Source organism: Drosophila tropicalis, unplaced genomic scaffold, assembly GCF_018151085.1.
Source record: "Drosophila tropicalis isolate 14030-0801.00 unplaced genomic scaffold, ASM1815108v1 contig_859, whole genome shotgun sequence".
Lineage (NCBI taxonomy): Eukaryota > Metazoa > Arthropoda > Insecta > Diptera > Drosophilidae > Drosophila > Drosophila tropicalis.
This window is the reverse complement of record NW_027173353.1, coordinates 2,827,159-2,840,418: the sequence shown is the minus strand read 5'-3', so window position 1 is coordinate 2,840,418 and position 13,260 is coordinate 2,827,159. Positions and strand designations below refer to the sequence as shown.

Here is a 13,260-nt window from a genome sequence, read left to right as displayed (position 1 = left end):
CCTTTGAAGTGTCAAGGATAGCCACCCCCCGGATGGCCCAAAGCAAATTAGTCGACTTTTGTTGTAAGATTTTCTATGTTTTTTTTTTTTTGGCATTTTTAAATTGAATTTTAATTTTCTTTGAGAGGAAAAAAAAAACCGAAAAAAAACCCTTGCAGCTAATTTAAATTGAGACACATGCAGGCGCCAATAATTAAAAATGTCCTTTTTTACCTATTTTTTTGTGTTTTTTTTTTTTCATGCCCTTTTCGAAAGGGTATACGCATTTTGGCAGTGTCTTTGCCTCCTACTACTGGGCATTCCAGGAAAGGGTATTAAATTATGGCCAAGTTTTGGTTGTGGTTTCCCCTTGCAACTGTTGGCAACAACAAAGAAGCCCTTCTGGTCCATGATGCAGTACATTTTCCACATGAAATAACCGCAAAAAAACAGCAGAAAAAAGGTGAAATTTTTTGTTGTATTGGAAATGGGTTAAATTTAATTGCTTTTGTCATTTTGATTTGCATTTTGTGCTGTAAGCAATTTGTCCGGTGTATGGGGTAACAAAACGTTCCCCAGGGCGTCGTTCATCACGCCATGGCCACCGTTTTGGGCAGCCCAAGAAGTTATTTTTCTAAAATTTATTTGTATCTTATACATACATTATTTTCCATCTTTTCTTTGTTGTCGAATAATTAGAAGAAAGGGACAAGAGAAGGGTTAAAAGGTCGCCTCCTGTCAGCATAACATTGGGAGTTTTGATTTATAGAAACTCGCAGACTGTTTGAGTTTTCTTTCTTTTGCCTTATCAGCACTGTAGGCGAACCTTGAAATTGACTCTCACTTAATTAGCATACAAGAAAATTGTGACCATGTCACCCCATCCACATGAGACTTTTGAATTAAACAAATGAGTTTCTTTATTTGCGCGTTTCACTGCTTTCGAATTGGAAGTATTTCGTAATTTATGACTTTTGCCAAATGATCCACAAAAACAGACACAGGGAGGAAATGATAGAGGGGCAAAAGTGATGGGTGATGGGGATGGGGGGATCCATGACATGATGTTACGTTTCAAATAAAGAACATATGCTGCTTAGAAGAACAGAAGACACTTGTTGGTGTCATAGAGGGGACAAAAAAATAAGATTGGCTCCAGCTCTCTCGGTCTCTGGTGGAGGCAGATTGAAGATTTCATTGCCATCAGCTAGATGAGGCCCAGTCTAAGAAATGTGTAAATATTTGATATAAATCATTCCAACTATCTCAACAAAGAGCATGTGCCTTTTGTAATTCTCTTCTCAGATATGAAACCAGCTGAATTGATGGTCCATGAAAGCTGTGCCACATTTATTGTACAGATATTTATGAGATTAGTTATCTTTGAGAATGAAATGTTACTCATATATTTGATCGTCATAGTCGATGGTTATATATCATTCTTGACTGATCTATATATTATATTTTTAAAAGTTATATTTAAGGCTTTTTATGAAAGGTTAATATTTGAACTTTACTTTATGTTTGATTTTAGTTTAATTTTTTATTCAATTTCCTTTTGTGCCTTGAAGAAAACAAGAAAATGCACTGTATAATTGAAGAAAACCTTGATAAAAAGGCATTAAATGTTATATTTTATAATTATTAAATTAAAATATATTACAATTCCTTTGATATTTTGTAGATTTCTTTAACATTTTTATCAGTGAGAAACGTGGAATGACAGAATTTCTTTGACATTTGGTCCCATAAAGTGTACTAAATTTATATACATATTTCGCTGATCAATATACGAATAATCTTACATATGGTTTATTTGGATATTTTCGAATCCTGCAAACTTCTAGCTTAAATTTATGTACCCCATGTGATAGTGAGTGTAATACAAACAACAGATGTCAAGTGAATGACTGAATTGCTTATAGTTTGGAAGTTTTTTCACTAGACCTTCTCATTTCAACATTTTGTTTAGGATCAAAACCCAAAAAAGAAACCAAAATATGTAAATGAAACTAGTCTCTATTAAATATCTGAATATTTTGAATATCTTGAAACTATATTCTACTTAATGACCCCATCAGAAATTGCAGGTTTAAATAAGATACCACCCGTCGTGCTTTTAATAAGAAAATTGATTCTATGCAATTATAAATACTTCCTATGGATACCATTTCAAAATACTAACAGTAATCTATATTAAACCTATAATAACAGAACAAGAGGAGCATCCAGGTTCGAGTTTCAGGCTAGTATATGGATATAGTTTTCGTCTAATTGTAAGCCCAAGCCTTTGAATATTGTAATAATATAAAAACAGAAGAAAAAAAAAAAAAAGTAATAAACCTATAAATATTAAAACCCATAAGTTGAAGTTTGATATTTTTCGGAAAAAATAGAATATTATGTCTTGAAATTCAAAAGATATGATAAAAGTTAAAGAATTTTGCTTACTGGCATTCGATCCTTATTGCAAATCCTTGAGTTGCCTTGCCCCGAATTCGAATTTTGGCTATGCCATTGGGTAAATCAGCTTAGGTAAATCCTTATGAATTATAAAAAAGTATAATTAATAATTGTATTTATTATATATTATTTACGAAAAAGTTCATTACTTAATAGTTAACTATAAGTCATTTTGTCTGAAACTATATTTATTTTTAAAACATTTTGAGATTAACAGTTGATATCATAGATTTTAATTAATTTTATTTCATTAAATTCGTTTTTTATATGCATTTTTTGAGTTTTTTTTTTTTTGTATAACATTTAGAGTGACGAAATTGCTTTAGTTTCGCTTTTTATTTAATGTTTAAAACATTAACAATAAGATTTGTGCTTTAGATATTAGCAACATTAATAATTAGTTTACTTAAGACTTTGGCCAATAAACATTTATAACTTTTACAACTGTAGCCAAAAAATAATCACTCCACATTAACAATAAGATTTGAATGGAAAGTCAAAGTGAATCGGGTGATTCATGCACAGACATAATAGGTTATTTATACCAACAGAGCAAAACGAAATGAGCTTTGAGTAGCAACTTTGGCCGAGAGCTTCGCATCTCCCATATTGTCTAGTGGTTAGGATATCCGGCTCTCACCCGGAAGGCCCGGGTTCAATTCCCGGTATGGGAAATACAAACACTTTGTGATTTATTTTTTTTTCTTTTAAATTTAATTATTATTTTTTTTTTTTTTGTTTATTGACTAATTTAGAGCAGTTGTAATTGGCAATTTTGTGTGTTCTACAGCTGATGGCTTGGCTTCAGAGTTCCACAGTGGATCTGGTTCATCATATATGTACATACATATCTAAAGGAATGGATCGCTAAATGTCCGACTATTTTTAAACGACTTGCCAGCAAGTTGAACGTGATCCCTTGGCGATAGCGTGTGCACGATTTGCGATTAATCAACCGCGTTGCGGCAGAGAAAACAAGAAAACGAAGCATCCTTGCTGAGAAATCACTTTTAATTTTGCAACAAAGTTGCATCAGTCCACCATTTGCAGTCCAGTCTAGGCCACTTCACAATGCATGGCCAAGCCCAGCAAGTTGATATTAAAGTTGTCTAGCAAGTAAGCAGAAAAGGGCATGGAATGAGAGGAAGAAGCAAAAACAATTAAATGCCCATTGTAGTATCTAGCAGATACATGCGATCTAAACATATGGTTTGTTGTGGCCCAAGAAACCTCCTGCCTTACTTTAATTTCAGCTCCTTTCGGTTTTTTTTTTTTGTTGCTTTGCTTTCTTTCATTTTGCTTTTGTTGTGTGACACACAAAGATACACACACACTGACCGACCCAAAGATACAATTGTATCTTTTAATGCTGCCACGTCTTTGGCATGTCTGCGTCTTGCCCTTTTATGGGGAGGCACAGGCTCTCTTCCATCTTCCCATCCACCAAGCAAGACTCAAAAGCCCAACGATCGTTGCAATCAGTGGAGCATTAAGTGCCCCGGAGTCCCGGAGAAAGGGAGAAGCCAGCGATCTCTCACAGTAGTGGGCCTGTGTTCCATTTTTATGCTGCGGCACGTAAATGTTGAAAACGATGTTGGGAGTACGTACAACAAGTATATACCAGTTCTATATACATTCACACACACACATACATACATATGTATATGGGCATAAGCATATAAATATTTGTCTTTGTATGGGTAATGGGGTAGGGGGCTGCTGCTCGAGGCATTAAATAAAAGCGAAACTTGTTTGCGATTCTCTTTTTTTTTCGCCTTTTGCTTTGCATTCTTTGTTGTTGGGGCCTTGAATGGGATCCTGCATGTCAAACTTGAACTTGTGTGTGTATGTGTGTGTATCTGTGTATGGCATTTCTGCATTTCATGCTTCAAATCATCAACGTTTGCAATTGGCAAACGTTGGCAAAGAGGAATACAACACAAAACAAAAAAAAAAAATAATGTATGATATCATTCCCTTTTCTTTCAGATATATATCCCATACGTGGTGTGTGTGTGTGTGTGTATCTCACAGACAGTTGCGCTACTTCACTTTTCTTTGCATGGCTTGTTCGTTTTTATACCATACACCCATAGGGTGAAATGGTATATTAAAGTCGCCAAAATGTATGTAACAGGCAGAAGGAAGCTTCTCCGACCCTATAAAGTATATATATTCTTGATCAGGATGAATAGCCGAGTCGATCTAGCCATGTCCGTCTGTCCGTCCGTCCGTCCGTCCGTCCGTCCGTCCGTCCGTCCGTCCGTCCGTCCGTCCGTCCGTCCGTCCGTCCGTCCGTATGAACACGCAGATCTCGGAGACTATAAGAGCTAGAGCCACCAAATTTGGTATGTATACTCGTGTAGTATGCACATGTTCAGAGTTAATTGGAATTTCGGCCACGCCCCCTTACGCCCCCAGGAATCACATAAAACTGTTTTTCTTAAAAAGTATAACAGCTAGAGACATCAAATTTGGTTTATATACTCGTTTAGTTAGCGCGCAGAAACTAATTGTTTAAACTTTTTGCCACGCCCCCTTCCGCCCCCGGAATTTACATAAAACTGATTTTTTTAAAAACTATGACAGCTACCGACATCAAATTTTGTATGCAGACTAGTTTAATAGACGCGCAGAAACTGGTTATTTAAAAATTTTGCCACGCCCACTTCCGCCCCCGAAAATTAAACAAAACTGATTTTCTCAAAAACTAACAAAGCTAAAGTCACCAAATTTAGTATGTATACTGGCGTAGTATGCGCGCAGAGTATATATATTTTCATATTTTGCCACGCCCACTTCCGCCTCCATAATTAAGAAAAAACCGATTTCCTCCTGTAGTTTTTTGACTATCGCATTCAAATTCGGCAGACTAATTATTCTTATCTATTTCTACAAAACTACCAAATTTTATTGAAATCGGACTAGAAACATGTAAAATATGCGTATGAACGTATTTTACTACGCGGTCCACAAGGCCAGAATTGGACGTTGGCTAGTGGCGGCGCTAGAGTGCTCGTGTGTTTGTAGAGTCAGCGAGATAGCACATAGTATGAAGCATGTAAAAACAATTTAATAGACATACATATGTACATTTGGTTTTCGAAATTTAAAAAAATTTGTTTCACCTGGTGTATGGTATACCCGAGTCGACGAGTCGACTTACTTGCTTCATTTTTTTTTTTTTGCTGCATTATCTCTTTATCAGTTGACAGACAAGACCTTGAGACGCCTGCTTAGAAGGAAGGGAATGATTTTCGCCCTGAAATTACTTTGGCCTGCTGCTGCTGCCGCAGCTCTCCACATATAAATGGAGCAAATGGAGTTTGCACTTAACGCAGTTGTCTCACTTAATTCACTTTTGAACTTGAAATTTTGCAACCGGTTTGCACACACACACACACTAAAAGGATACAGAAAACAGACTTGCCGACACCCAAAATAAAAAAAAAAGGGGGAAAAAATTATAATAATTCATAAGAAACAGGTTGAAAGAGACCAAAAACAGATACATTTATGTCTGCCAGAGCCTGCATATTGTACATTTGACTCTCCATTCGCACACACTTGACGTTCGGTTGGTTTTTGTTTTTCACATTTATTTTTATGACAACGACAATTTGACAGGCAACAGCACAACCAAAAATATGCAGCCAACTAAATTATAATAATTATCGAAATTTTTTCTTTATGGCCAACAACAGAAGCCACTGCCAACCAACCAACATATGCGGGTCTCTTTTATATTATCATAATTTTGACATATGTATTTCTTTAAGGAATTTTTGTGTGAATGAGAGGTGCCAATATGAAGGAAGGAGACTTAAATTTAGTACCCTTGACTACATAAGTAATGATAGTTTTATTTGGAAATTCTTTAGAGTTCATTTAGTAAACTCCTTTCACCCTTCGTCAAGTGGTATTTTCTGGTTTTCTTATTTTCATTGTTTCTGTCAGTAATGTCAGTTGATTTACCCACAATTTAAATAGATTTTTTTTTATTTTTATTTCATTTATTCAGTGTCATGCTCTATCATCATTAAAACGTCCAAATCGCTTCCTTTGTACCTCTACGTTTTTCGGCAACAATTTGCTTATCTTGATTTTACATCAGCGCGTACCCAGAGCCAGTCCAGGCAAATCCACACCAGGCAGTGGGCAGGGAGTATGAAAATCACTTGAGCGTGTTTCCTTTTTTGGTTCAGTCGCAGATCGGGCTCGTTTTTTTTCTTCTTTTTTCGGGTGTTGTTTAATGTTATTTTTTGTGGCTATTCATTTGTGTGGTTGGTCTGCCCCTTTCCCCTATTCAACGGTGTTCTTAACATTTTCACACTCACTTCATTTAATTTAATTTGTGAATATTTTTTCGGTTGCCTAAATAAAAGTCGAAAATGAGACTCTGACTTGAGGTTACCCTGTAAATTCATTAGAGCTTCCCTCTGATTTTTTATAGAATTTGATATAAATACATATGGAGAATGTAAAAAATGACTTAACTTTAGTCTCTTGCCAAAAAATGATCCTTTTTGTTATCCATTATGGAATGGACTTAAGTCAAGTTCTGAGTTTGATCCTTTAGGAAAGTCTCTACCTATTTGTATTCTCCTTTCTAAAGCATTGATAACCTTATATACCCTTTTGGTTTATATCTCTACAGGGTATTAGAAAAATTGTGATACATGCCTAATGATGTTGACCTCCTCCCCTTCTTGGGTCCTTCTGGGTGTTTGATATGTGTGTGCCTGAGCATTAATTAATTAATTGTTATTTTAATGAAGCTGTTGCTTTTTTTTCCTTCTGATCATTTTTCTTTTGTCATTGCAAATTATAGATAAACTTTCTACTGACAGTTGACAGTTGAAATTGTGACGATTCGCATCGTTTAACTGCAATTTCGTGCTTCTCAAAAAGGAAACAATTGTGTTTTTGTTTCTGCCTTCATTATCATTTGAGGTTTCGTTTTGGTTGTTTTTTTTTTTTTCGTGTCTTTGGTCAAGTGGCAAGTTTCGTTTGGTCGATAAGATAAGGCAACCTTTGGCTTCTGCAACGTAATCGAAAACCAGTTTTATGTGCAACTTGCAGACCATTATCGGTCTCTTATGCTGCTGCTTCTGCTGTTGCTCGTGCGCCTTAATAGTGTATATATAGAGGAGAGTGGAGTGGTTTGGCAACCCTTTTCTGACACACAAAACACAGAAGCAATACAAGTACCTTCTGCAGAAGTATATAAAGTACAAGTATATATATATATGTATGTGTATGTGAAATGCGTTTAAATTTGTTGTATGTATATGCCACATGATTGCATGCAGCTTTTACTGCGTTGCAATCACGCCGTTGTTGCATGATGCATTTGCTCATTAGGGTGATTCAAGGTCAATGAAATCTTCTTTAACCAGATCTAAAACTTACTTATTACTTTAGTTCTTAGGTATAGAAGAATAACTTCCTTAGAATTCTATGAAAAGAATTTATAAACATTTTGATTTATATTTTTTTAATAGAACTCTCCTTGCAATTCATATCACAATTCTTGAAGCACCCCAATATGAAACATATTTCTAAAAATATCCCTTTATATAATGTATAAAAGGATACATGAGCGTAACAAAAAGGGATCAAAGAAGCACAAGATTCTTATATATTTAGGCTTTCAATATGAAACTTTTATCCTTTTGAAATTCTAAATAAATGTTTAAATGTTTACTTTTTGACCTTACTTTCTGAAGGACTTGTCTGTTAAGATCCTTTCTACGCCTCTGTTTATATACTCATATTCGATATATACCATATAAGGCGGACATATACAAATGGATGTATGTATATATTGAAGTTATGTGTATATATATACATTGTTTATGCAACTCTCGTGACTCTTGTTTGGTTCTCCACTCTTTTTCGCATTTCTTGCTTTACTCTTTTCATCAAAAGGGACATTAACTTGTCTGAAAAGTTTGCCAAGTAGAAAAGATAAACATACTAAGGTATAAATTTGGAATTTGAGGAGGAGTTTAGCTAACATTCTCTACAAATCTCTAGGTTTCCGCTCATTTATAGAGAGAAATGGTTCTGTATCAAATCATATTAACTAACGATGATAACCAGTAATTATCCTACTAATTATTATGGCTAATCTATGCTTATGTGTTTCTTAAGCTATTCTAATTACTTGTTGAGAAATGTTAATTTTGGAAAGGGTATAGAACCTTTGGCACAACGGATGTTGATGCGTTTTTCTGGTTTTTTGTTGATTTCTTTTCGTTGTTTTTTTCGCTTTTGCCTGCTGTTATTGTTTATTCCGCTTTTGGCTGCATTCTGTTGTCCCCCTGTCTGGGATGTCTGCTGCTCCTTAGACCTTGACCACTAACATACATAGAAACAGCCTGAAACCGGTTGGCATTCAGCTCTCTTGGCGTTGGCAAGTCTCTAAGTTCTATACATATGTGAAAAGCAATTACCTCATCTCACAAAATCCACCCACAACAGTCGAATATGTCAAAAAACACACAAAAAGTGGCCAATTAAAGGGGTTTTGGTGTATACCCTTTCCAAATCACATAAATATAGACGCGCATTTGCCTAGATCGTGCCTAGAGATATGGCTTCTGCATTTAAATTTAATATGAAATTATATATTCTAGGAAGCTAGCAAATGTCAGTTATGTGGGCGTGATCTGAAAGGGTTTAACGTTTTCTTTCGTTCGTTTTTGTTTTTTTGTTTTTCGTGGGTGCCGAAATTAATTAACAAAATGTTTGTTAAATTTTCATAATTACAGGTCGGATTGGATAACATGATTATCGTGTTTCATGAAATTTGCCGCTCAATAAAGCAACTTAATAGCAGTCAACAGAATTTCCATGTTCAAATAGGAATAGCATTAGGTTTGTCTTCCGGAGGTGGAGACCCTTAAGCAAAGATGACCTAATTTTCAAAACAACTACGAAGAACAGCAAGAGCAATATGTTTAACAAGGTACGAGGGGTGTTTGAAGTGTATGAGATATGTTAAGATCTTTAATTTAGTGGGAGGGAACTCAAAAGTTTGGAAATATCGGAAGTTTCGAGTATGAATCATTCGTTGTGTTTGGAAATATAACAAATTTTAGAGGTAAATTTTTGGTTTAGTGGACAAAATTTCCTCATTTGAACCTTCAAGTAGCCGTCAGTGTAGTAATTCATTACATTATTATGTAATTTCCATGTACTTAGTCGTTCAAAAGCAATTCAAGAAACAAAAGGTGAGTAAAAATCACGATTTTTATTGAAAATTTATCGAAATATTAGTTGAAGAGGTTAAAAACAAGTCAACAGATAAGATTTTATTTAAAAAATCGAGAGACGAACTTTGTAAGTCCATTAAAAATTGGCAAAATTACAAATTTACAAGATAGTTTTCAAAGTTTGAATAATAAACTAAATTTTAGGACTTCTGGATTGAATAAGAAATCTATTCTCGATATTTTGAACTATAAACACTTGCATTTCCTTAATTTTCAAAGCATATTTTCCTTCTTTATTAAGAACATTGAGTTTCTCATATTGAAGAACACCCCAAACACTTTTTATTGTGCTGGTTCTTGAAATTTTATTAGGTAATTTGATCCCCTAATGTTTAAGAGAATCACGTGTTCTGAATTTTGTGTTTTGTTTTGGATTCACATATCATTTGACCTCTTTACGATTCGGAGAAAACACAAGAGTAGAAAAGCATCTGCAGCCAAAAAGGGGAATTTGAGCGGATCTGTCTTAAGTGGTGACCTTGTTTATAGTTCTAAAGTTTCGAAAACAAAACCACTACTCAAACTAATTGATGTTAAAGTTCTTGATAAACTTTTCTCTCAATTGAAATATGAAAACTTATTTAGTTCTTTGTTGTGGAATAAACAGTTTGATTATATTTATTGAATTCACAGACTGGTAATGGCATTCTGTAAGGTGGTGGGGGATAACATTGTAATTAGTATTTGAGATATTTAAAAGTAGCTAATGATAACTTACAGCCAGATCACCCAGACCAGCATTCAATTGCTTAATGTAGGGAGCAGCAGCATCAGCAGCGGCAGCAATTGTCTTGGCACTGATGGCCTAGGTAAGAGAATATATTTGGATATAATTAGTTTAGGTCGAGGGAAATTAACAATTAATACTTACACCACCCTCAGCAATGATGGAAGAGCCAGCAGTCTGCGTAAAATGTGAAAATTATAATTAAATTATATAAGGATTGGATTCTCTGACTCTCTACTCACATCTAGACTAGCAGATTGAGGCTCCACTTTAACATTCAAGCTGGTTATGGTATTCTATATGGGAAAAGGAAGTGCTTAGGTAGTTAAAAATATGATTTTCCATTAACTCACAGCCAAATCTCCGAGAGCTTCATTCACTTTGGAGACATAAGGAGCAGCGGCTTTGGCGGCAGCGGCTATGGTCTTGGCACTAACAGCCTGCAGAGAAGGAATCGAAAATCTCAATAAATAAGGTTTAAGAATACTTCAAATAAGATAACTAAAATGGGATATACTTACACCACCCTCAGCTATAATCGAAGAGCCAGAAGAAACGCTGCGTGCCTCGGGCTCTGGCTTAAGCTCAACATTCAGACTGGTAATTGTGTTCTATGTTGAACAAATATTTAATTAAATATATTACATGACTAATAACTGATGGTCTACTTGCAGCCAAATCACCCAAAGCATCAGCCATATCACCCATGGCATCACCTAGAAGATTGCGAGGCTGGGGCTCCACTTGGTCATCCTCAAGCTTAATGCTAGTTATGATATTCTATATAGGTACATAAGAAGAAATTGCAGAGAATTTGTTAAGCAAACTTAGCAGATACTTACAGCTAGATCACCCAAACCATTTGCCATATCACTTAGCAGATTTTGAGTCTCTGGTTCCATATATTCGGCATTAACCAACTTGATGCTGGTTATGGCATTCTAAAGTACGATAATCTAATGAATATAATAAGTTTTGACCATTAAAGTAAGACTTACAGTCAAATCACCCAAGGCATTGGCCATATCGCCAAGTAGATTATGAGTTGAAGGCTCAACGACTGTGTCCACTTGCGAAGCGCTCACTTGATTCTCCAACTGATGAATGACCTTTTCCCCAGCCACAGCCACCTGAGCCACATCACTCATAAGGCCACCGAAGCTAAGATCAATCGTTCCAGCACTGATCGGCTGGACAATCAGCATTAGAGAAATGCCAAGAATGGCCACCAATTGATAGGTTTGCATGGTCGATTTAATGTTTCTTTTCTTTGTACTTGAGAAGTACTACTAACTTGTCTTGCCCAAACGGTAGCCGCATTTATAGTCCATTTCTTATCATGGAAAATATAAATTCTATTATGCGACATTAAAAACAAATCACAGTCAAGTGGCCATATGATATACACTGATTGATTGAATATATTTATATTGGTTATCTGACGGCGACAGTTCTGAAGCTTGGGATTTTTTTTTTTTACGTATCGGTGGGTTCTTTTGATTTTTACCAACTTCTGGTTACTACTAAGATTACTATTTGCAATCGAAGATTAGCTTGGGTCTTTTAAGTGGCTGCTAAAATTAAATAAATATTAGTTAATCACGATAAGGGAAAACATTATAATTTGAGTATTATGAAATTTTCAAAGCGGAATTTGTGGTTTCTTCTTTTACCATGGGTCTAGGAAATCAGTTGATATTTAAGATTTTAACGCCAATTAATAAAAGACATTTTTAAAGACCTTTATCTTCTTTGCAATGCCGATTCTATATGAATATATATATTTGTTTATAATCTTTAATTGGCTGTGGAATTGACCAAATGGTTGACATCGTTGACAATTGAGTGGACAACATTTGTAGCTGCATTGGCCACATTGTTGGCCACATTTTGCATAGAGTTGGCCACATTGTTGGCTAACTGTGATGCATCGTTGGCAACATTATTGGCCACATTGTTGGCGGACTTGGCAATATTATTGGCAGCATTTGTGGCAGCATTGGCAGCTTGATTGGCATCACTAGCAATATTGTTGGCCACATTGTTTGCAGCATTGGCAGCATCATTGGCAATATTTGTAGCAGAATTGGCCATGTTATGTATAACATTGGCCATCTGAGAGGAAACTTTCTTAGCCTCATTTGTGAGATTTGCGGACAACGAGGGCTGATCACAAACACAAGCACAAGATGAGCCACTGTCACTCACTGTGGAATTCTTAATCTGTAACTAAAATTATGCTTTAGTTCTTGACGAAGAATTAAACATAAACTTACAGTGGAATTAACTTTCTGCACTACAGTGTTAATCTCCTCGTTAAGCAAATGTTTCTGTAATACAACAAACTTTACCTTAGATTTTTTGTTTTAAACAAAATGCTGTCATATATTTACTAACCACTTCTTGAGAGATTTCATGAGCAAATTTGATGGCACTGTTAGAAATGTCTTGACCAAATTGAGTGCCAGCTTGACCCAGTTCATTGCCAAAGATTGAGGCATCTTCACCGATATTGTTGGTAAAGTTGCTCTAAGAAAAAAATATTTAAAGCTTATCAAAGTAAGTTGTATTTTGTTTTGCTTACCAGGTTAGTGATTAGACTCTTGCCAGTGACTTGCTGACCCACTAGGGCCAAAACCAATAACAAGCCAACAATTGATTTCATTTTCGCTTTTGTTTTGTTTCTCAACTAATTAGATTTTGCCATTTCACTTGGTATTTATAGTAGACAAGCGAGTCATCGATAAATTTTTGTATCTAAAACTTTCTCAATGTGTTATCTAAAGACCCAAAAAGTGATCGATGCAGTAA

The 13,260-nt window shown here is 35.3% G+C and overlaps 2 protein-coding genes and 1 non-coding gene across 4 annotated transcripts; 1 reads left to right on the top strand and 2 right to left on the bottom strand.

Annotated features, from left to right (window-relative positions):
• Positions 1-3,044: 3,044 nt before the first annotated feature.
• Positions 3,045-3,116, top strand: TRNAE-CUC (transfer RNA glutamic acid (anticodon CUC)). Its single transcript has one exon. It is a non-coding gene; the product is annotated as a tRNA-Glu (tRNA).
• A 6,816-nt stretch (positions 3,117-9,932) lies between these two features.
• On the bottom strand, positions 9,933-11,727 carry LOC137582658 (uncharacterized). Its single transcript, XM_068297277.1, has 9 exons — positions 11,448-11,727; positions 11,292-11,390; positions 11,122-11,229; positions 10,971-11,060; positions 10,803-10,889; positions 10,692-10,745; positions 10,594-10,626; positions 10,441-10,527; positions 9,933-10,370 (listed from the first exon to the last, which is right to left on the bottom strand). Exons 1-9 carry the CDS (start codon positions 11,694-11,696, stop codon positions 10,350-10,352), a joined length of 828 nt encoding a protein of 275 aa, XP_068153378.1. The 5' UTR covers positions 11,697-11,727; the 3' UTR covers positions 9,933-10,349.
• Positions 11,728-12,232: 505 nt separating this feature from the next.
• On the bottom strand, positions 12,233-13,156 carry LOC137582896 (uncharacterized). Of its 2 annotated transcripts, none has more exons than XM_068297644.1 (4): positions 13,034-13,156; positions 12,847-12,978; positions 12,726-12,779; positions 12,233-12,678 (listed from the first exon to the last, which is right to left on the bottom strand). In XM_068297644.1, exons 1-4 carry the CDS (start codon positions 13,112-13,114, stop codon positions 12,247-12,249), a joined length of 699 nt encoding a protein of 232 aa, XP_068153745.1. In that variant the 5' UTR covers positions 13,115-13,156; the 3' UTR covers positions 12,233-12,246. The 2 variants fall into 2 exon arrangements, with proteins under 2 accessions (XP_068153745.1, XP_068153746.1); XM_068297645.1 differs by having other exon boundaries at positions 12,233-12,672.
• Between the last annotated feature and the right edge of the window lie 104 nt (positions 13,157-13,260).